At 53.0% G+C, this 23,139-nt stretch overlaps 2 protein-coding genes across 4 annotated transcripts in view; one reads left to right on the top strand and one right to left on the bottom strand.

Moving 5' to 3' along the window:
* The window catches only part of LOC116825560 (glucagon receptor-like), a 28,480-nt gene extending 23,442 nt beyond the window's left edge, over nt 1-5,038 (top strand). The window contains exons 9-13 of the mRNA XM_032781689.2: nt 614-683; nt 1,561-1,649; nt 2,933-3,071; nt 3,998-4,039; nt 4,967-5,038. Coding sequence (XP_032637580.2) covers nt 614-683; nt 1,561-1,649; nt 2,933-3,071; nt 3,998-4,039; nt 4,967-5,038 — 412 coding nt within the window. The remainder of the gene's footprint in view (nt 1-613; nt 684-1,560; nt 1,650-2,932; nt 3,072-3,997; nt 4,040-4,966) is intronic.
* An 8,952-nt stretch (nt 5,039-13,990) lies between these two features.
* The window catches only part of ANKS3 (ankyrin repeat and sterile alpha motif domain containing 3), a 31,387-nt gene continuing 22,238 nt past the window's right edge, over nt 13,991-23,139 (bottom strand). For 2 of the 3 annotated variants that reach the window (XM_032781681.2, XM_032781682.2), the window contains exons 11-17: nt 21,474-21,598; nt 20,919-21,060; nt 20,183-20,355; nt 16,196-16,308; nt 15,150-15,233; nt 14,381-14,475; nt 13,991-14,066 (exon numbers count right to left, since the gene is read on the bottom strand). In XM_032781681.2, the coding sequence (XP_032637572.1) occupies nt 14,393-14,475; nt 15,150-15,233; nt 16,196-16,308; nt 20,183-20,355; nt 20,919-21,060; nt 21,474-21,598 (720 nt within the window). In that variant the 3' untranslated portion in view covers nt 13,991-14,066; nt 14,381-14,392. Of the gene's footprint in view, nt 14,067-14,380; nt 14,476-15,149; nt 15,234-16,195; nt 16,309-19,186; nt 19,503-20,182; nt 20,356-20,918; nt 21,061-21,473; nt 21,599-23,139 lie in introns of those variants that run through there. The other variant, XM_032781683.2, reaches the window with a different exon arrangement.

Below are 23,139 nucleotides of genomic sequence, written 5' to 3'. Positions count from 1 at the left end.
CACAGGCCACCAAACAAGGCTGGTCACTGCTGTCCTGGGTTCCTGGAACTGGGCCCAGAAGTTAATGGCTCCATCTTCCAAGCCACGGAGCTATTGGGGATAAGCTCTCAACCTCAATAGCCCAGCCAACACCATCAGGAGAAGACATGAAAAGGAGCCCATACCCGGCCTGGCGGTGGGCTGACTCCTGGGGGTAACAAGCTCCAGCCATCAGGGAAACACAGGCCTGACCTTCCAAGCTCCTACTGCGGCATGTCTGAGGCATCCTCCAGGGTGTGTGGCAGGGAAAGAGATTGTCTTTCACTAGCCCACAGCTCACCAGTCTCCTGCAGTCCCTGTCCTGGCCCCTGCTGGAAGCAGATGGGTTAGGTCCGGGGGTGAGTGAGATGGGAAAGGATTCCAACTCCTGGAAAATGGGCAGGCTGGCACAGCTGGTGATAGTCATTCCTGGGCCTTTGGTGCTGAGGGGCAGCGCCTCTATCCAATGGGCTGGGACCTCCCAATGATCCAGTGGCAGTGCTTTCACCTGGCCCCGCTCTGGCGGTGGATGAAGCACGGCTCTCCTGCCCACTGGCTCCCTGGTGTTTAACAGTATGCCTCTCTTGTGCCACAGGTGCTGGGCTCTGAATGAGAACATGGCCTACTGGTGGATCATCAGGATTCCCATCCTGCTGGCATCCCTGGTAGGTGATCTCAGAGGTCTGTGATCGGGGGTCACATACGAGGCATGGTGTCTCTCAGATGACAGCAATTAGTCTCTTGCAGTCACTGATGGTCTGGCTCAGCTCAGAGGTTGAACATGGCCCAAGGACAGCAGCAGCTCCTGCTGTAGAAATCACCATCCCTAATCCACAGCACTGCATCCTTCCCTAGTGACTTCCCCATGAGCCTGCCCCAGGAGGGAGCTCAGCATCATTATCCCACTGAACAACTGGGGAAACTGAGGCTCTGGAGAGCACTCAGCCAGTCAGGATCAAGCACCTACACCTCCTGGCTTGCAGTCTCCTTGTCTAACCGCTAGGGGATGACAAAAAAGGGGACTCGTCTCTGCCAAGTAACTAACCCAATTGAACCCCTCTGATTAAAAAAGAAACACCAGTATGTGAGGTCCTGGCCCCGGCCCCTCCAGATTCCCGACCTGGATGTCAGAGCAAGCAGAGTCAGGCCCCCAGAGACTCCATCCGACATGTTCTGTTGAGCCCAGTGCATGCTTGGAGAGGGCTGTGTGAGTCTAGTGGGGGCCGAGTGGCTCCCCAAGCTGTGGCGATGAGCTCTCTGGTGAGTCTCTGGGGACGTTCGCACTGCTCCCTGCCCCACAGATATTCCTGCCTTCACTGTTACTCCCTGCATGTCCCTTCCCCTCGTTCCTCCAGAGGTACTGAGCATGACCCGCCTCCCTTCATGCTCAGCTGCCCCTGCCCGTTACTGTCAGAGTGAGCTGGGGAGCCCAGGAAGGATAAAGGGGGGTGCTCAGCCTACACCCCCCCAAGGCTGGCCCAGACAATATGCAGGGCGCCCTGGATGAATGCAGAAGTAACCCTCTGCGTCCTCCCCCCACAGATCAACCTGCTGATCTTCATGAGGATTCTCAAGGTGATCCTGGCCAAGCTGCGTGCCAACCAGAAAAGCTACGCAGACTACAAGCTCCGGTGAGCTGTCTGTGTGCGCGCCTGCTAGCAATGACTTCCCAATGGGTGCCTATTGCGCCGGCCATTCTGGATCTAGCTCCCCTGCATTGTAAACCCAGGTCGGTGGGACCCACACATGTGGACTCAGTGTGTCCAAGCCTGTGCTTGTATCCACACTGCATTGGAAGCCTGGACCTGGGTCTCACTAGCACCTCCATCCCGCACTACACAGACCGCCTGAGCCAGGTCTATGGCTTGAACTCCATCCACTTTGCAAAATGACAGGGCTTGGACCCCAGTCCCAGTGAGATGCAGGCTCAGACCCACCCCCTTGTGGGACTTGTGCTTGCTGGCTGAGTTGGACAGATTTGTGGGCTACAGTGGGGGTTGGGCTCACATCAGAATCCAAGCCTGGGTTCACAATGCAGTGTAGACATGCCCTCGGAGGTCTGGCTATGCAACCCCCTGTCATGGAACTAGGACTAAGGTTTTGTCAGCCATTACAGCAGCTGGTGTTAGCAAGTGGCTGTTAGCACAGGGTGTGGGTCTGTGTGCGTGCGCACAACAGATCAAGTCTGACCTGTGTATCACAGGCCCCTGAATGCTCCCTCCCCCCATGTACGCCTACAGACTAGGATGCCAAAGCTGGACCGCCCACTTGCCTGACTTGAGAGTCTCGTTATCAATGTGGGGGTGTGGCCCATGGCTCCTTCATCACTGGTACCAGATGGAGTTTGTTGTGGCCACCATTGCCCAATGCAAACATCAATCCCAGCATGCCATGCTCCATTTCAGCTGAGCAGCCTGACCGCATGGAATGCTGGGACCTGTTGCCCTCTCGGGCAGGAGGGGCTGCAGGCAGGGGCAACGGTGGTGTTTGGGTGGATGGGTTCACTGACCCCTCTAGGGGCTGGAAGGTCATCTCCCATTTCACACAGGGCAGCCCCTACAGCAAAGCCTCCCAGCTCCTCCCTGGTCTGCTCCCAGAGCAGCATCCTGTTTGCCAACAGGCAACTCTCCACTGCCCCGTGCAGGCTCAGGCTGAGCCTGGGCAGTAACGATTCCCAGCTCCAAAGCAGCACATGGCTGGTAGCTCGTGACTCCTCCTCACTCCCAGGCAGGGCAGGAAGCGAATACCCCTACATGAAACCCCAGGCCCTTAGGCCAGGCTGGGACTAGCACTCCATCTATCTCCTCTGGCCCTCAGCACAGATGTTACTATATTTCTCCTCACACACCACCCCCACTTTCCTGCCCCTCTGAACACACATGAACTCTGGGAGGGGGATCTCGTCCTCTTTCAGGCTGGCCAAGGCCACGCTGACCCTCATCCCCCTCTTCGGGATCCACGAGGTGGTCTTCATCTTTGCCACGGACGAGCAGACCACAGGCATCCTGCGTTACATCAAAGTCTTCTTCACGCTGTTCCTCAACTCTTTCCAGGTGAGCCAGGAGCGCTGGGGCAGCCCCACCTCAGGTAGGAGCAGACAGCTTGTCCCCTCTTCCCCTCCCTTGTGCCACCATCACCCAAGGGAAAGCATGGCACTTTCCCCTCCAGTCGGTCCACATTAGCCCATCAGCCCCACTATCTGAGCTTCAGCCCCTCCCCTGGCCCCACTGCTGGTGTTGTGGGGCAGTGGGCTATCGAGCTGGGCTGCTGCTCAGGGGCCTTAGGACCCACACAGTCACCTGCCTTCCTTGGGCTCGAGGCAGGCTGGGCCATGCCTCTGATGGCATGCAAAACTGGACTGATGGCCCCTGCAAAACTGTTCCCGGCAGCTACGAAGCGCAAAGTGCCATCTGGCAGCTGAAGTGTCGCACTGTGCCACACTCCAATCACCTCTGACTGTGTCTGCTCGGCCCACCCCTTTCAGCATGTAACAGCCCTGTGTGGCTGGCCTGGAGCTCCTGGGCTCTACCCGTCTCATCTCATTGCCTGGAGCAGCCTGGAAACAGCAGGCCCATCCCTGTCCGCTGTTAGAGAGGTGTACATGCCTGCATGCTGGGCTGGCAATGGCATCTGCATGCACTGGAGGGAGAGCCCCATTTGGGCAGAGCGTGGCCCTGGCAGGCACAGGCCAGGGGCCTTTCCCTGAGGAATGGACCTGTGGGCCGAGGGAGGGAACCATACCGTCCCTGTCCTGTTGTAATGCTGCAGTGTGACTGGCTGGGGGGAGTGTGACTTAGGTGAGCATGTTGGGACGAGTTGCTGCTGCATCACGGTGCGGGAGGGTTTTCCCCTGTAGCTGAAGCCAGCCGCATCCCGGAAACTGGCCCTGTGGTGCCAGGGTCTGGCAAAGCCAGGCCATCTTCTCAATGGGGAGGAGGGTCGCTGTGCTGCCTGGCTCACCCCTGTGCTCTCTCCCCAGGGTTTCCTAGTTGCCGTGTTGTACTGTTTTGCCAATAAAGAGGTAGGTGCCCCTTTGTCCTGCTCCCTGCTGGGGGGTTACTCTCTGGCCCTGGAAACACCTGCAGTCAGGGCTCTAACCTGGAGCTGTGCTCTGTAGCCCAACCCTAGGTCTCTCTCTCAGGCTTTCTCTCCATGACTCTCCTGCCAAGCTACTGCTGAGTTGCTGTGTCCTGAATACAAAGACCATGCACCACTGGATATCCTGGGTGGCTAGAGCCTCTGATTCCAATAAGAGCCTGTCAAGCTAAAAAACACAGGTTTTATTGGATGCATCCGCCCTAGCTCAGGTAGGGGCTGCCTCGTATCATGGCTCCTAATTAGGGTTGCCAGTTTTGGTTGGATGTGTTCCTGGAGGTTTCGTCTCATAACATTAATTTTTAATTCCTGGAGACTCCAGGAGAATCCTGGAGGGTTAGCAACCCTACTCCCAACCTGTTTGCAGTCCAGGGCCACCGTGCCAGGAGTCCGAGATCTGTATCCCTTTGCTGCTACACCTATGTTTAATACAAAGGGGAGGCCTCACCCACAGCTCCCAGAGTGCAATCCTCTGTCTCAGTCAGAGCACCCAGCAGCTCAGCTCTGCAAGGAAGGCAGCCCAAGGCCATGCTGCAGAACTGGCCACATCACCCATGGGCCAGCCTGCCCCAGGGCTCACATAGGAACACAGCTGTTCTGTTTTTCAGTCCTTTGGGGCAGGAACTGCCTCTTCCTATTGCATGGGCCAAATTCCATGCAATAGGAAGAGGCAGTTCCTGCCCCAAAGGAGCAACTGCACTGAAGCCAGGGCCTGGTACCTGTGCGGAGTTTGGCCTGCACCTCTAGGGCTAATGGAACGTAAGCCCTATGCAGGCCTCGGGCAGCAGCTGTGAACCTCCCAAGAGGCTGTGGAGGAGAAGAGTAGCTCACGAGCTCCTTTCCTCCCTCCTAGGTGAAGTCAGAAATGAAGAAGAAATGGCAGCTCTGGAAGCTTGACCATCCGGCGCTCTGCTGCACACAGTGATGGCTGCACTGCCCTGCTGTGGGCAACCTGCCTGAGAAAGCCGCAGGAGAAGGGCCACCCCCGGGAGTAGGCCAAGAGTCCGGCCATACTCCCAAGCCCCAGAGGGGATGTACCTAGTACTGCATCTCTGTAGACACAGGCGGGATTGTCTGTGCACCAGATGCCGTGGAGGGCAGGGCCAGGGATGGAAAACAATGGGCCCTGCCCTCCATGGCATCTGGTGGTCCAGAGTTGCAGCAGGGCAAAGCATGTGTTTCCAAAACATAGCTGCATATGAGAGCCACTGGTGCTGGTGCAAGCACTGCCTGAACTGAGGAGCAGAAGCTGGGATCCTGCAGGCCTACAATGCAGGAAAACAGCCACTCCTGAGGCTCTTATGGGGCAAGGAACACACAGCTGTGGAGATACCCTCAGAAGACACAGGAGGCCCTGAGATGGGACCCGGCTGTTTATGCTGCACTGCATAACAGAACACTGAGGGTGAGGGGAAACAGCCCCCTGACTCCTGCTAGTGTCCTCTGCTACCTGACCCTCTGGTGCAGCACCTGAAATCTACCTCTGCAGGATGCACCCTTCATCAGGCAGCACTGCATCCAGCGGACCTCCATCCCCAGCAGCACTGCTGTTGCTGGAGCCCCTGCTGGAGCTAGAGATGGAAACCTCAACGTACAGGGATGGAGTCTGACTGGGTCACAACTGTCCAAGGACAGGCCAGACTGCAGCAATGAGATGCTGCTGTGATCACTGCGTGGTAGGGGACAACAGTTAGGGTGTGGCTGCAAGTGGAGCTAGGCCTGTGGCTAAGCCCTTAGCCACAACTGATCCAGGCCTACATGCAGCGAGCTGGAAGGCTCACACATCTGATCCATGGGGTTGCAGCTCTCACCCTGTAAATCGGGGACTCCCTCTCCTGGTGCTGCTCTCCCTAGCTGTTAGCTGGGGAGACATTTCAGAAGCTGGAGAGCTGCGACAGGCCTGTATACTTAGCCCCATGGAACCCCATTGTGGTTTTGAGCTGCCCGTCACTGGCCCATAGGCAACTAGCAGGCTGGCTGTGAGTGCCTGGCACAGATGTCTCATAGCTGAGTAGCAGGGAAGTCAGAGTGGTTGGCAAAACATGGCTCAGCTGACTTGTCTAGCCTTGTGAGGTCAGCCTCAGGGGTGGGTGGGAGCTCAGAAACCCAGTTTCTTTGCATCACTCAATTTCTCCAGGCCCAACGTGCTGGAGGCTTTCAGCCCCCTTTCCCCAGCCCCTTAGTAGATCCAAATCAAAGATCCATCATCATCTGCCTTTCTCTCCTTCCCGTTGCCCTGCCCAGCTAGCCCCAAAGCCTGCTGCTCTCCTCCTCTTCAGAGCCTCCTTCTGCCCAGCACCAACTGTCTTCGCCGATCCCCCTCACAACAGCCTCTGAGCACCTCAACCTCTTTAATGTATTTATCCTTGGAGCATGGCCCTGCCTTCCAGGACTGGTGCTGTCCCCACTATTCACAGATGAAGAATTGAGGCTGGGGAGATGCACATGAGTGACCCAAGGCCAGGCAGGGGCAGTGCTGGGTACTGAACCTGGCTCTTGCCCATACCCGCTGGTCCTCTGAGCCACATCCACCTCTAGTGTCAGGTTCAGGGCAGGTAATCTGTATAGCATACTTGCAGGCTTGCGGCAGGCAGCCTCTTAACAGTGAGTGGTCCGACTCCATTAGACCCTGGTAACCCGATGGGAGTGCTGAGGGCAGGCTGCATCAGTCATGACACCACCCCACCCCTCTCAGGTCAGGTTCGGGTCAGCTGTGATTGAGCTGGGTTGGGTCAAATTTTAACATTAGGCCTGAGCAGACCTGCTCATGAGTCCTAGGCTAGTGCCCTACCTCTAGGCATCCCTTCCTCTCTCTGCCTGGGCCAGTGCTCACCCCCTCTTTCTTCCATGGCTGCAGAAACTGAAAAGTGCTAGGCTGGAACAGCTAAACAGGCAGGCTCGCCCCTCCTCTGTGCTCAGGAACTCTGCCACTGACACCATCATCTGCCTTTGCCAAGATGGCGCTTGCCAAGCAAAGGGTTGGATTTGCAAGCTATTCTGCTTCCAGCCCAGGTGGCAGTGGCCTGGCTGGGGCAGTACAGTCAGCTACATTCCCAGAGAAAGTGCAGAACATGCTCTTCTCCAGGTTCCCTGAATCCAGATTGACAGGGCTGGAGTCTAGTCTGCTGCTCATCCACAGCTTGGGACCTCCTGACCCTGGACTATGGGCATGTAGTTTCCATAGCCCAGCCAGTCCTCTGTGTCCTTGCTGCAGGCGCTGGGGAGAAGCCAATGGTCACTTCCTGCGATGTGGATCCTGGAGTGCTAGGAAGTGGGCTGGGACCAGCAAGGCATTTCTCCTAGATCATGCCAGAGCCCTCTGCTGAACACAGCTTCTGGTCTGGGGCAGACTGCAACTGGTGCTCTAGAGGTGGCGGGAGCCTCCTTTCATCTTCACAGCCCTGAGCTCCCCCAGACCCCATGGGCTCTGCTGTAAATCACACCAGTGGTGTTGCCTGCTGCTGCCCAAGTGCCTCTGGCCCATGCAGTTTGTGCACAGTCCTTTCTTTACAGGGCTTCACTTCCCCATCTCCTGGTGGATAATGAGCAGCATCATGCCCACTAGCTGCCAACTGCTGGAACTACACCTACAGGACGGGTTCTGAGCCCTCTCCCCTAAGGGCAGGGATGTGACTCCAGGGATGGGGGCAGATGTCAGCTGCAGCCAGAATGCTGCCCAAAGCTGCCCTCACCTTCAGTAGAATAAGGTGTGCTGTAAGGACCATGGCTTCTCCCAGGCAATGCTCCAGCAGTAGCAGAACAGACCACAGCTCCCAGGGAGGAGGCAGGCTGCCCCCTCTCTCACTTTATGCAATTTAGATCCAGGTGGTCCCTTTGGCTCCTGGCAAGTTGCCAATGTGACCTCTTGGTTGCAAGCAGTGTCTAAGGGCTCCTGCCAATGCAGTGCTCTGTGGAGGGGCTGGATAATTCAGCCCCTCCAGAAAGTTGCAAGAGGGAGCGTTCTTGGGCTTTTACAGGCTGGCAAGGAGCCATCCTAGCTGTTTCTGGGCTCAGCTGCACCTGGGTTTGAGGCTGGAGAAAGTTCTGCAGGAGCCCTTGTTAGCTAGCCAGCTGCTAAGGAGCACTAGAGCATTTTGCACATTGTATTTTCACATGTAAATAAAGGTTTATTTTTTCAGCAAGGAAATGTGCTCTCCTGTTTTGGGGGGCTAAGTGGGGGGAAAAGCACCTGGGTACAGAGGGAAAGGGGCAGCAGCTCCAGGGCATGGCTGGGAATTGAATACCTGAATCAAGCAGGCAAATTTTTGACTGGCTTCTTACTGGGCACCTGTTTCACTCCTGTGGCTCAGGTGGGCACCCGCCCCCCCTCCATCTGCACAGAACACCATGTTCACTCCTTAACCAGAGCAGCAGGTGAAAATCAAACCCTGTTGACCCTAGGAATGACTAATAACCCCCTGCAAAGAATCCAAAACACCACAAGCTCTTCCGTGGCTTTGTATTTCACTCACCTGGGCCCACAGCCTCAGAGCAGGCAGCTTCTCACCTCACTGAGCCATGGGGCTGGCCAGATTCTCCTCCATGCCAGCATCCTGGTGTAGCATCTGTGTCTCTTTCAGGCCTGAGCCAAAGTCCACTGCAGTTCATGGAACGATTCTCCAACTCCAAGGGGCCAGCAAGATGAAAGTCTTCCATTGCATGGCCCCCTTCCGTCCCATTTTCACAGAAACATTTGTATGGGGCTCAGCTGCCGTAAGGCTTCCACAGCAGTCTGCCCAGGTCCTACTGGATAGAGTCTGAAATCAACTGATGGCTGGGCAGCTAGCCCCTCCCGGCCAGAGGCAGATTTACCATGAAACAAACAGTGCAGTGGCACGAGGCCCCCCAATGACTGAGGGCCCCCAAAATGCAGGACAAATTGCATCTGACAACCTGCCCCCTAGTCCCAGCCAGCAGCGCAGCAAGACTCATGCAGGCAAGCTGCCTGCATTCTGTGGATGGTGGCCCCACGCTGCTCCTGGAAGTGACTGGCTGCTGGTACATCTCTGCATGCCCTTAGCAGGGCTCTACTCACTGTCCCCGCCCCAGGCAGCACACAGAGAACCACTGCCCCCCTCCCCACAACGGGCGTGCAGAGATGTGCCAGCAGCAGCACATCAGGGCGAAGGTAGCTCTGTGCCTGTGTCACTCCTGGAAGCGGCTGGCATGTCCCTGTTGCCCTGGAGGGGAGATGGGGGAGGGGGGTTTTCCACATGTTGCCCCTACTCCGAGAGCCAACTCCACAGCTCCTATTGGCCAGGAACCGTGACCAATGGGAGCTATGCGGGTGGTGCCTGTGGACAGCCGCACACAGAGACCTCGCCCCACCCAGGAGCCACTGGCTGCTTTGGGAGCCGCACTGCCCAAGGGAGATAAGAGATTGTTCTTTTTCTTGGCTGGGTCCTGGGGGAGCGAGGAGACCCAAAAATGAAGCTGTGCACAGGGCCCCACTAACTCTAAGTCCGCCACTGCTCCCAGCTAGGCAAAAAGTAGTCAGGAAGCTCTGTGGCACACGGACAGTGCTGGCCAACTCTAGAGGAATAGGCAGGGTCGACTATCAAGCACACAGTGTGGGACATCTGCATATAGGCCTGAACATGCTGATCAAAGAGCTTTGGTTTGGGTGGAGAGAGACTAAGCTCAAGCCACTTTAAAAACCAGACACAATGATTTAAATCAACTCTCCCTGGCGTTGTCTCTGCACAGATGGGCTATAGGCTGGGGTGAACGATTTGTGAAAGCCGCGACGGTCTGATACGGGATTTGGAGATGAGAATCGGGCCATGGGTCACTAGCTAGATTCATGGCCTAAATTCCAGCCTGCAATCAGTGCTGAGGCCAAGCCCATGCTGCCTTAAACCATTTCTAAACCCATTTGTAATGCACTTTGCCACATGTTCAGCTCTCCTCCCACAGCTGGGGCTGGTGACGCTTATACAGCGAAAGTGGCCAAAGGCACAAACAGACTGAGGGGAATGGCCCAAGTGATCAGGCTGAGAGAGGGAGGCAGCACAATGTAGCCCAGAAGCTCCCTTGCTGGGTCAGCCCCGGCTCCCCAACCCATCTCACAAAACACCACATGCTACTGTCACATCTGCTGCAGAACCAGCCTAGAGTTAGTATGCAGCATGTCAGGCAGTGCCAAAGATGTGCCCCTTGGAAGTGTGTGTATATGGGAAGAATTGCAAAGATTTGCTCTTTTGATTTGATTCCAAGTGACAGACAATAAGATCAGTGGTTGCAGCGATGCTGTAGCTGTGTTGGCCCCAGGCTAGTAGAGAGACAAGCTGGGTAAGGAAGAGCTTTGAGTGGCTCAAAAGTTTGTCTCACCAACAGAAGCTGGTCCAGTAAAAGATATTACCTCCCCCACCTTGTCTCTCTAAGATTATTGCACAGTTCAGCCTCTTATAAAACACAGTTCCATGCCCCACCATTTGGCTGCTCCATACTCCAGAGAGGCCCCTACAGCCAGCGCAGAGGGTGGGTACTAGCCACTAGGCAGCACATCAAGCTGAGTGATTGGCATTTTGTTTAACAAATCACAATGAAAAATCCCATTCTTTGCAAGACAGTAAGAGCTAGTGGGCAGCTGGAGATGCATGTACCGCCTCCTGCACAGCCTCTTCTCACGCCGAACGCTGATGAAGACACCTGCAAAAGAGCTTGTCTACAGAGGGACGCTGACCAGCCTAACACTAGCAGAATTACTTCACTATAGCTAAGTCAGTCAATATCCCTGTGCAGACAAACCCTAAGACCTGACCCTGCAAACATTCTCCAATGGAGAGGTCTGGCAAAGTCAACAGACTATTGACACGTGAAGGACCAGGGCAATGGGGGAAAAGGGAGTCTGGGTTCAATGACAAACGTTTAGGGAGCCCCACAGTCTTTCCATTCTGTGCTGCTCTGTGTAGAATGTGGCTGAACACAGTGACACTCTACTGGCCTCAGGGGGCCATGGCAGCCAACTGCAGGGCAGAGCAGCTCTGAGGTGGCTCTAACTTATTCTGAGGGCCATGCAGGTCCCTGACCAGCATGGCTTAGGGGAGGCTCAACTGGTGGCCTAAAAGCTACTTTTGCACCCCCATTCCTAGGTGCAAGCTGAGCATGAGCAGAAGAAAATCACACCCCATGTGTTAGCATTTCCCACCACCTCTTCCTGCTGTTCCACCTCTCTCCAGCAATTCCCTTCTCCGTGCAGGTGATGGAGATACTGCTCCAGTACAGGAGTTAGGGATGCTAGAGAGACAACCACAGTGCGCCGAGCCCTTCCCCACAGCCACAGCAGTGGGAGCCCTGTTCACACCTGACTCTACTCCACTGCTCAACATGCAACCGGCGACCCGACCAAACTAGTGCTGACAGATCCAATCACTGATTTATTCACCAAACACAGTGTGCATTAATTTTGGTCTCACGTGTAAGAGAAAACAGAAGTACAAACAAAGCGACGCAACCGAGCATATTGGTGTGGCAAACTTATCCCTCTCCTGGCTGCTTTGAGAACCAAACCAGGAAGGTTTGGAGACACCAAAGCACAACGAATTCAGTGCTCCACCAGCACAGAGATTAACTCTGCAGACCATTTGCATGGTCCAGTCTCTTTGGCATTGGGCAGCGGAGCAGAGGGAAGATCCTGGCTCCGAGGATGGAGTCACAGCCGGTATTGCACTTTGGGGTTTGTGGTCAAGATCTAAAAATAAAATACAGCTTTTTCCCCTTTACCAGCAAAGAGAAAAGTAGTTTCCCCAGCTCACCAGAGCCCCCATCACAGGGCCACGGTCTTTGTCCAGGGGGCTGCAAGAACTAAGGCTGCCCCAATCACTATACAGCACTGGAAATCGTGTCACTTGGACAGTGCACCCTGAGCCACGCGAACATTACCTGTGAGAGCTCCCAGGGGCAGCAGCAGCACCAGATCAGAGCAGCCAGTGGCCAAGACATCTCCATGGGCTAGAGCAGTGTATGTGAGGGGCCAATACACGCTGCAGTCGGTCTTCCTGCAGCTCATTCTTGTGCTGTCAATCCACAGCACCTCCCCGGGGAAAGGCCTCTGCAGCTTCCCCTTATGCCCCACACATGCCCTCCTCCTGATTACCCTGCAAGAGCCCACGGCACTAGTGTCTAAGAGTCCAACCCCCACGCCCAGCGTTCTCATGCCGTGGGGCCAATGCGGGGGCTAAGGACTGCATGGAAACATTTTTGGACTTTATGGGTTCTTGGAGGGAAGGAAGGAGAGGAAGCTTCAGTCCACTAAATGAAGGGACGAGCAGCCCAACAGGGGACCTCCCAGCGGGAGGAGACGGCAAAGGAGGTTGGAGAAGCACAAGGAGAATGCAACGCTTAGTGCCTGGCTGCCCGTGGCCCAGAGGAGAGCAGGACTCAGCTGCCTGGCAGCATGTTTGACCTCTCAGGCCCACGGATGCCATGAGATAGGGTGCCTCGCAAAACCCTCAAGAGATGGAAACCAAGATTTCCAAACATTCCCAGCCTGAGCATCTCGGGCCAAGCTTTCTTCCAACTCTTCCCATGCAGCAGCTTCAAAGGCCCATCCCATGGAGAAAACAGGAGGTCCCTCCTGCTCTCCCAGAGTGCAGGGCAAAGAGGGTAGCCCTGACTGCTGCCTTGGGGACAAGCAGCCTCCATGCAGGAAGGGCAGGAATCTAGAAATGACAGGCATGAAGCCCATTCCTGGGGGCAGAGGTGCCAAGCTCAAGTCTTAAGGAGAGAGGCTTAGACACAAGAACAGGAGCCAGGGGCTGAGGGAGGGTGGGGAGCCAGCTAACGGGTTTCCAGGGGAGAGGATCCCCCACGGAACAGGCTCCTGGTCTTAGACACCTGCCTACGGTCTCCTGCGACTGCCTTCACACAGGGGCAGACCTGAGGGGAGGGCTGTGGTGCTCATGGTCAGGTGTTACCCTGAGGGAGGGTTTTATAGCACCAATTGCAGGGCCAAGCCCTGCATGCAGCACAGAGCACGTAGCTCACACACAAGTGCTTGGGGATAGTATAAACTCACATCAGGCAAGAGCTGCACACGCCCTCCTCTCACGTGGCTCCTGGCTCCCTTGTCCTAAGGGGCCAGTGCTGCACCAGCAGGAGCTGCTGCCTGTGGCAGAAGCTTCTGGGAGCACACTGGCTCGGCAGAAGCAAGGCCTTTGAAATGTGCTACCCTGTGGGTTTAATGTGGGCGTTCATGGACTGGGGGAAGGATCAGGGCCAGCTGCCAAGTCAGCATCTATGGGGTGGTCTGCACCCATAACCAAACAGAGAAGCACGGTTAGGACACTCAAGTGATCCCATAGCTCCTGCCTCCTCAGAAGCTGGTAACAGCTGAAGCGCTGCAGGCTGCCAGGAGGGGGAGCTCTCCACAGGCTAGAGCTGCAGAGCTCACTATGTTCAATCTCCCAGATCCTACAAGGGCTGCAGCTTGGGGAACTCCCATTTCTAAAGCACTGGATCTCACCCCATCGGCCACCACTGTGCTGTCCTTTGATCTGAGTGTCACATGTTTGTTGGGTCAGCCTGAGGGCAGAGACTAAACTGAGGAACGAGTTACGAGGGGTTGTGGCGGGAAGGGGCATAAGGGAATCTGACTGCTACAGACAAGGGTTGGCTCTGTAAAAATATCAGGCAGCATTAAGGGAAACTGAGGCAGTCTCTCCATGGGCAGCTAGAGGCCAATTAGCCCCGATGCTTCAGCTCTTAACACTCTAACCCTTGGACAGGGAAAGCAAACCGTCTGTGACAGGAACCTGGAGATCAGCCCAGCCGAGGCAGCCTGCCCACTTGACTCCTTGTCCTCTGCCATCCCCAGCTGGCTGACCCCCTTCTCCAGGCACCCGCCTGCCTCCTCGGCGCTCTCAGCAGAGGAGCAGCTGGCGGACCAGCCTTGCGCTCATTCTCCCAGGCGCACAGCTTCCGGGTGGAACCGTCACCCGACGTCAGAATTCCTGCAAGGCAGAAGGAGCCACTCAGAGTTCAAGAGCCCCCCCAACGCTCATTGGAAAATTAACCCTTTTCTGGGGGCAGCAGGATCATCATTGTGAACAGCAGCTCGCTGCACTTCCCATCAGCAACTCTCTAATCAAGGGGCCTACATGGAAAGGCCGCCACTGATAGCAACCCCAGGGCAGGACAGAGGTGTGCAGGCAGAGCTACAGGGGAAGGGAGCTGGAAGGAGCTGCATGGCTACAGTGCCTCTAGCCAGCCCCTGCTTTAATGGGCATTGACATGGGTCAGTATTTCCAAACCCCTCCCCACTCACCATCCTGCTCCATTAGGGCTCTGGCCAGCTCTGCTTGCCTCGCTCCGAGGCCTGTAGCCGCGCGAGGTTCTGAGTCACAGAATGCAGGGAATTCCCTAAGGGCATAAGCAAAACCCATTAGCCACCAGCCCAGGGCGCCACAAGACAAGGGACAGGGGAAAGGCTCAGCCAGTAGGGTCGCTGCATTCCTGTCTCTCTCTCCCCCACACCCTGCCACCCTCTGAACCACTGCTTTGCTGGCTTCCTGCCACTGGGTCCAGCTTCCACTAGTCAGGAGAACGGGGCACAAACGCTGGAGGCACACAAAGGCAGCTCCTTGGCCACAGAGCTGGAGCAAGGCCAGTGCAAGAGGCCAGCACACCTCACCATGGGTAGATTAGCAGGAGATGGAGTACGGAGAGAAAAAGGACTCCCCAGGCTCTGCTCCAGCCAGTTTCTCTTGCGGCACAGAGAAAGGCTGCTCCTGTCCTTCATTCTAACTAAGAAGGAGCCACCCTGAGGCGCATAGGAGGGAGGATTTGTGCTGCACAGCAGCAGGAGAAGAGAGTAATTACTCCTGCTGCCTACAGATGTCAGCGTGACTCACTAGTACAGCTGGGCCAGATGGCCATGGGTTCAAGCCCCCACACAAGGATCCAGGGCTGATCTGGCACTAGTGGGACAGCCATAGTAAGCCCTGTCTTAGAAACCAAGTGTCCTTTGGTTTATTTTAGAGGGAGTTGGGGATAATCCTAGTGACTTAACCCTCCCAAGACCCTCTCCGCCGTACCCATATCTCCCACACGCTCCTCCAGGAAAGCTGACAGCTCAGCCAGGCTCAGGGACTTCAAGGAAATTGACCCTCCTTCTAGACCTGGGAGATTAAAAGCAGAGAGAGATTCTCACCAACCACTGCAGCTTCTCCAGGGCAAGAGCAGAGAAGCGAGGGCTTGGGGCTCAGTCCCCCTCACAGCCTTCATGCCCACAGCAGCTTGAATTGGTTGGTTTTGATTTACTGAGATCTTGTATCAAATGAGTTCCTACAATGCAAATGTGTGACAAGCAGCAAGTTCCCTCTGTCCGCTAATTCCGCCAAAGAGGGATTGTGCTTGAGTGGCACAGCTGGCTATTTATAAAGCAACCTGGCTTAATGTTTGTACCTCATCACCTTAGAGGTGCTCAATAGGTCAAATACGAGGGGAATCTCCAGGAAACGGAGCTAGACTTGCTGGATGGTAATTGCCAGGATTTTCTGTTTTGAAGACAAGAAATGAAGATGGACCTCTTGTTTCTGCAACCTCCCCAGCTCCCCAGGGAGCTTCATAAACAGCTGTCAGTGGAGCAGTTAGATCAGCAGCAAACTGCCTGTGACACGCTCAGACAGGCTGACTGGTCTACCCAGATGGATGTTTTCCCAAGTTTTCCCTCCCACGCCTAGTTCTTGTCAATAGTGACATCTGCAAGGACCCCAGCACCTCCTACACGTCCAGCGGTAAAAATCTTCAAAAGCACCTAAGGGAGTTAGGAACTTACATTCCATTTTCAAAGATACTGAGGAGCCCAAGTCCCACTGAAAGTCAATGGGATTAGATGCTTTTGAAAATTTTACTCTAAATCTCTCTCATTAACAACAGTTTTTAAAGGATCTGTTGGGTAGCTCAGCCATTTCAGACACCTCATTAGTTTCACCCTCTTCATCTATAGGAAAAAGCATTTGCTTTTTCTCTGGTGCCTCTCATACCCCTTTGGCTGCATTCGTTCAGTCTGATTGTTTGCTGCCTTATCTTTTCCCTGCAGCCTGGACCATTCATAGTCACATCAGCACCTGGCTCTTACCTTCTCCCTCGGGCCATCTGCCCTCACCAGCTCCCAGCCGTGCCTTGGTCTCCAGCATCCTGCCAGCCAGGTGCCCTTCCTTCAGTCGGGAACATAGCTCCGCCTGACAGGCTCTACCAAGTAAGACCAAACCCCCATTAGCAAGGCATGTGCACTTCTGGGAAATCACCTGCCAGTGCCCTCCTGTGTCCAGAAATACCTGCCTGGGCAGTCAAGGGATCAAATGCTTCTTGGGGCAAGCAGCTCACTGGATTATAAACTGCCCTTGCCAGGCATAGGCAGATGTGCCCGAGACAAGAACCCCGCGTGCCTTCCACAGCAATCCCTGCCCCTGTGAACAGAACAGCTGCAGGGATCAGCGAAAAGGAAGGAGGCAGGGATGAGCAGGGAAAGGTCCAGGCCTGGGTTTCACACAAATGCCCCTCAGGCTGGATCTGGTCCACATGACATTCAAGCCTCGTACACACCCAAAGTTACACACTCATAATTTAGAAATGCAAGCGAAACCAATGCACTTCAAGGTTTAAACCAAAGCAAGAGGGTCCACACACAAAGCTGCACCAGTTTAACATCACACTTTCAATTAAGCCAGTGCAGCTTCAGCGTACAGATCAGCCCAGACTCTGTACAACCTCAACTTTCATTTAAAGAGAGAGAATTTAAGTGTCTTGCCTTGAGATTGTGAAGGAAACCTTCCACATGTGACCTGCTGCTTTCCCGAGTCTGCAGTCAGCTTCTGTGCGGCTCAAAAACTTCTCTCCCCCACAACAGAACTTGGTCCAGTAAAAGATATGACCTCCCATGCCTTGTCTCTAATATCCTGGGACCAACATGGCTACAACTACACTGTGGACAATGAAGTCCCTAATAAGTTAGCAATAACTAAACTGAGTCACCATACAAAGGCCAGATTTTACTCTGGATCTCTGGGCAATCTTGCCATTGCCACCAACACCAGTTCTGCTGTGGATGGAGGGGCACACAGAGTCCTAACATTATATTCTGACCCATATGCCACAATGAAAAGTGCAATTGGATCCCTGCACCAAATTAGTTTGACATCCTTCCTCTAGGCAGACAGCAGCTCAATGCTTCATTCATGGGACAAATCCCAGATCCCTCCACCCACCTTCAAAGGAGTAGAGCCAGCACAGCAATGGGGCAGCATGCAAACAGCTGATACATGTCACACATACCCATGGTTTTAATAGAGACATGGATTGTTAGGGCGAATATAGCCCCAAACGCAGGCTGTCAGAGCCACAAGTCTACAAAACCTTAGGCCAACTGAACTGCCTCCAGGACAGCAAAACACATTTTAGGAAGATTGACCAGAAAGGGCAGCGTTGTGGAAGCATGAGAGAATCAAGAGTGAAGTTCACTAGATGCTGATTTGTTTACAGAGGTGAAATCAACTAGTCTCTTTTCACTGTCCACCCTAAATACAAAGTGTAAAACAAAGTGGCACAAAGTGGGCGAGGGTGTGTGTGTAAAGAATTCTCCCCATATTAATAACCTAACCTGTTATTCAGTAATACAGATAACCCTATACGTTTTGAAAATGATTTTTAAGTCACCAATGTCCTTTTTAATCCATAAAAACAGTGCCTGCTTTAAGAAAGGGCTGACTTCTCAGCCAGTAAGTGATATACAAAGATCTTAGAAAATGATTTACCATTACAGGTAAAAATAGCCACTTAATAGGTAAATCCTGTGTGACGGTGCACTCCATATGTTTTATGGAAATATGCTAATGAGTGTGAATATAATGTAACTGGAACATGCTTCATGCAAAAGGACTCTTGTAAGGTACCATTACAAAGTTTATAATCTACTGTGTTCATCCTATTTGCATCTATGTATCATTCTTGTATCTAAAGCTAGAAATACGAAGTATTATTCTAAAGTCCTTTTGTAACCATGCAAAGTGTGGGCCATTAATAATGGCTTGGAATCTTGACGGCTCCCACTAACCAGGACAATTGGTTGTAAATGGCTCTATTTACTTGTAAACCTTCCTGTGTTTGTGTAAGTCAGGCCAGGAAGAATGGAGGCTTGGGGTCCCACAAGACATGTGACCATGTCACCTGGTACTGGAATACATCTTAAACCTGGTGCTTTTCCATTTAGAAGGAGGGGTGGGGACCCAGAGAGACAAAAGATTCCCACCTTCTGCCAAAGCCATAAAAGGGAGCGGAACAGGACCAAGGGGGCTGCAATCATGAGAAATCCCCTAGTTACCACCTGAGCTGGAACTAACAAGAACTGTAGCAGGGACAAGTATTGGGCCCAGACTAAGACGGAGTCTAATCTGTGAAAGAAGCTTATTGGAACATCTCTGAGGGTGAGATTTACCTGGATTCAGTTTCCAACTATACTAGGTTTAGACTTGCCTGCTTTGTTTTATTTTGCTTGGTAACTTACTTTGTTCTGTCTGTTATTACTTGGAACCACTTAAATCCTACTTTTTATACTTAATACAATCACTTCTGTTTATTAATAAACCCAGATTAAGTGATTAATACCTGGGGGAGCAAACAGCTGTGCATCTCTCTCTATCAGTGTTACAGAGGGTGGACAATTTATGAGTTTACCCTTATAAGTTTTATACAGAGTAAAAATGATTTATTTGGGGTTTGGATTCCATTAGGAACTGGGTGTCTGGGTGTTGGAGATAGATAACCTGATGAGTGATTTTCAGTTAAAGCCTGCAGCTTTAGGGGCATGGTTCAGACTAGGTCCATGTTGCAGCAGTTTAGTGTGTCTGGCTCAACAACGCAGGATTCTGGAGTCCCAAGCCATCAGGGAAAACAGGCTCAGAGGTAATTTCAGCATATCAGGTGACAGTCCCAAGAGGGTCTCTGTGACTGAACCTGTCACACCCTTCACCACGTTCGTTAGGCAACACATGCTGATCTGGCGTTTGTGGATGGCCCTCTACTATGACCACTGCCTCTGCACAGCTGAGCTCTGGAGTCACGTGCCCCCCTGCACACACCTTATTTAATGCATGTGCTACATATATGTGAGCACTGTGGACAACTGCTGGAGAAGTCACTGAACTCCAGCTGCCACATGCAGAGGCAACACAAGTACCGTCGGGGAACACTATGCTGTTATCTCAAACCAGCCTCCTTTCTCACTTTTCCAGGGGGACCCCTCTGGGACTCCCTCTCTTCACCATGCCCTCAAAGGCCTATACCAGGGATTCTCTCCCCTCTGGCTATGGCAGGCTGGACACAGGTCCCTTTGGCACTCAGTGATGCTGCATCTCCTTTCTCCAGGGGCAAGAATGTTGCTTCCAACCCTGGAGTGAAGGACAGAGACTTTCCGGTTTTAAATTTATTGACCAACACAGCAGGACTGATGAGCTGAAAGTATCAGCTTAACCCCCAGAGCAGAAACACCACTGAACATGGGATTTTTACGGCATGCAGGATATTTTTAGAAGAACAGAAAAAACAGAGTTGTCCTGCTGCCTAGAGTATCTAGGACAGGTCAATGCAGAGTGAAGTGTAACCCTCCCGGTGCATCTAACTGGGCAATGCTGTATGATTTAGAGGCTGTGAATTTCATCCTGACCACAGCTGGTGATCAGTGTGATGCCTGAGTGCTGTTGCAGTGGAGAAGCACTACAGGTTTTAGTGGTGGGAAGGCTCCTGGGCTTTCTTCCCAACTCTGCCACTGACTCCCTAAGTCACTGGGCAAGTCACTTAGCACCTGGCTCCTACTGGGGTTGAACATGCAGAACTCTAGCTCTGGAAAGCAAGGCCCCTACCTACTGTGCTCCAGGAAGGGGCTCCAGTATCTGGTTATCCTGTTGGAATGTCCTCACTGGGGGGAGGATTAGAATGAGGTTCAGATGCTGTGGTGGGACTGTGTGTGGGCAGCTCACTAGAAGAGCGCTGCCTGCATTCACACCAGATAGGGAACATGCTGGGTTCTGCTGGGGTGGCCCCGTTCTCCACTTCCCCTGGAGCAACTTACTTCATTTGCTCTAGCAGCACCCCAGCGTCCCTGGTGACGGCCTGGGCCTCCCGCAGCCGGATCTGGACATCATTCCAAGCCACGTCCCGCTCCATCAAGCAACTCTCAACCACCGCCCGCAGCTCCTGCTCCTGGGACACCTGGCCCTTCATCACTTCCACTTCCTCGCACCTCTGTAGTGGGGGAGAGCAAGAGAGGAGGGACTGAAAGGGGGAGTACTGTATGCTGCAATCTCAGACACTTGACTGCTCATGAAACATCCCTGGAGCCTCCTGTTATCATGATCTGGGAAGTTGCAGAGTGCGCTGTATGCATCCACCAAACCCATCTGAGGCCCAGATGCAGGTGGGAAGGAAGTTAGGTAAGGTTCCCATACACGGTCAGCTCTGATCTCAGGGATTCCCCTTCTTTCCTTGCAGGAGGGTGGGTTTGCAAAGCTGACAGACATTTCTGCATGGATCTCCCCATTTCAGTATGATCGGATTCTAATCAGGAAGGCAGACATCCCCTGCCCAGCATCCCGGACAGCTGGGATCAGACTAAAGACACAGAAGCCTTGTCAGCATGAGAGAGCAAGGGTTAGAGTGTGGCAGAACCTGCAACATGGGGTTACCTAACTTACCCTACCCCTTTGCACCCCTTCCAAACTACTTCAGCTCCCTCCCTTAAGAAACTTTTCCCACCCCCAGGAGGTGCCATAGTAATTATGTGATTGGGTTAGAGCCAGGCTCTTTACCTTGTGCAGCTGAATGGCCATCTCCTGCATTTCCGCCTCCAGCCGATCTGCATAGGCCAGCTCTAGGGCATCGCTGGGAGGCCTGGCATTGCTGTGCCATCGAGCAATGGCAGAGGTCATCTTCCGCTTGGGTCCGAACAGGCTGGTGACACAGCAGAAAGCAGTTAGCACCAAAACTGCACCAGGACCTTGCTTCAGAGACTCCTACCCCTTCTTCCACTGAGGCCCATGAAAACCCCAGGAATGAACAGGAAGGATAATTAGGGACAGCAGAAAAATCACACTCCACTTCCTCTAAGGCTCTGCTAACTGCTGCAGGAGAGTTGCAGGCATGGATTGAGTTGCGGGTGGGGGACATGGCTAGAAGAACAGCGCTTGCTGAAGACCAGGATTAAGGCACATTGAGAGATCTGTGAGGGATCCCCAGGCTGGAGGGCAAGACTACAGGTAGTGGCAGAATTGTGCAAACTTGGTGGGGGGCTGGAAGAGAGGACTGAACTCTCCTGATTCCTTCGTATGCCCCAGCAAGAAAGGGGCTACACCGCAGAGACTCACGTGATGCCTATTTCCTTGAGATCGCTTTCTGTGAGGGTCAGGAAGATCCGGAGGTCGATGTCCTGCTCCTCAAACACCTGGAGGTACTTCAGACACCCGATCTGCTTCAGGAATGTTGCCAGGTCCTGCGGCCCATCCAAAGCAAAGATGTTTGTACCCACACAAGGAATTGGACTCTCTTGTCTCCTTGAATGAACAGCTAACAGCTACTTTGGAGCTATCCTAACTTTCTTTGCATTGTTCACTCTCTAAAGCCACATGCTGTAATGGAGCCTGGCTTGTAGTTTGTAGCAGCCAGACACTGTAAAGCTCTTCTTTCAGATTCCCTGCACTACATTGGGGGAGGATTCCCCAAACCATCCCTGCAAGCAGGTTAGGTAGGACAGAACTGCGTCAGGGACGAAGATTATTCGCCAGGTGAAAGTGTAACTGTTGTAGCCTTATCTGAATATTTGTAAGAGTGCCCTTGGCTAAAATCCACCTTAAATGGAAGGGATTTGATGGCACCATGATTGTGGGAGCGAAGAATACAATTCCTTCAGATCTTTTAATAGGGAATGATTTTAAAGCTTTGTGCAGACAGGTTAATATCATGAAACTGTCTATTGGGGCAATGATTTGCCTATGGAGGGTTTCTTCAAATGTTTGTCTGAAGAAGATAGCTGTTTGTCTGTACAGAAAAGCAGGTTATATGTGAATGAAGTTTCTGAATGTCTGTCTAATATATCAGAAGTGAACCTGGAATTAGATAACGCACAGAGAGAAATCATTGATCAGGAAAATGTTTCTCTAGAGCAAATTAAAGTTGATGGTCAGGTTGAAGCCCTAACTGAGGAAGAAGGGGGTACGTTCTTGGTGAGTGAAGTTTGTAAAAGTGAGCCTAGACACAGTAACAGTAATTTGCTTAAAGTAGCTCAGTATGAGCCACTGTCTAAAAAGAAGAAGTTTGTCTGTTGGGAGCGGCATCTTTCCTGTTAAGGAAGCTGTCCCACTCACCAAGCAATTGTCCATGAACAGCCATGTCCCAGCAGGCAAAGGAAAAAATTTCTCCAATTGTTTGTCTGTTTTGAGCAACGTCAGCATGCCTGCTAAGGAACAGTGTGTATCTAGCTCTTCTCTGTCCGTAAAGGAGACAGAAGAAGCCTGTCAGCCTAGGATGGTTGAAAATGTATCAGTCTTTCCAGAACTGATTCTGGATTTAACTGAAGCCCAGCACAGAAATGTTCTAAGTTTGTGTCTGCTAGGGATAATGACATTGTTATCAGGTTGCATCCAGTTAATGTCATAGCTGAGTCCCAGGAACCAGGCGATTCTGGTGCTTTTGTTTTGCCTGTTGCTAGTGCGTTGCTAGGTAAAGATATGACAACCTTGTCTAATCCAGTTGATATCATAGCCAGGGCACAAGGAAAGCATAGATTTGATTTGACTATGTTACCCACTGACAGTATGAAAACTTGTAACAAGGAGGAAATGATTCCGAATCTTGTGCCTGTTGTCAGCCAGGAGAGCTGCAAAGGAGAAGGGAACCCTTCTAACCTTTAAATTATGGAGTCTAGCAGCTTGCCTGAAAGGGGGTTGTGTAAAACCCTCCTGATGGGCCAGAGGTGATTCTGGATGTAAGTGAAACTCAGAAGGAGTTTGGTGATGTGTCTGTTGTGCCAAAGTA

The sequence above is a fragment of the Chelonoidis abingdonii genome, chromosome 9 (genome assembly GCF_003597395.2).
Source record: "Chelonoidis abingdonii isolate Lonesome George chromosome 9, CheloAbing_2.0, whole genome shotgun sequence".
Lineage (NCBI taxonomy): Eukaryota > Metazoa > Chordata > Testudines > Testudinidae > Chelonoidis > Chelonoidis abingdonii.
Note: the sequence above shows the minus strand (reverse complement) of the source record. Positions and strands in the feature narration are given on the sequence as shown.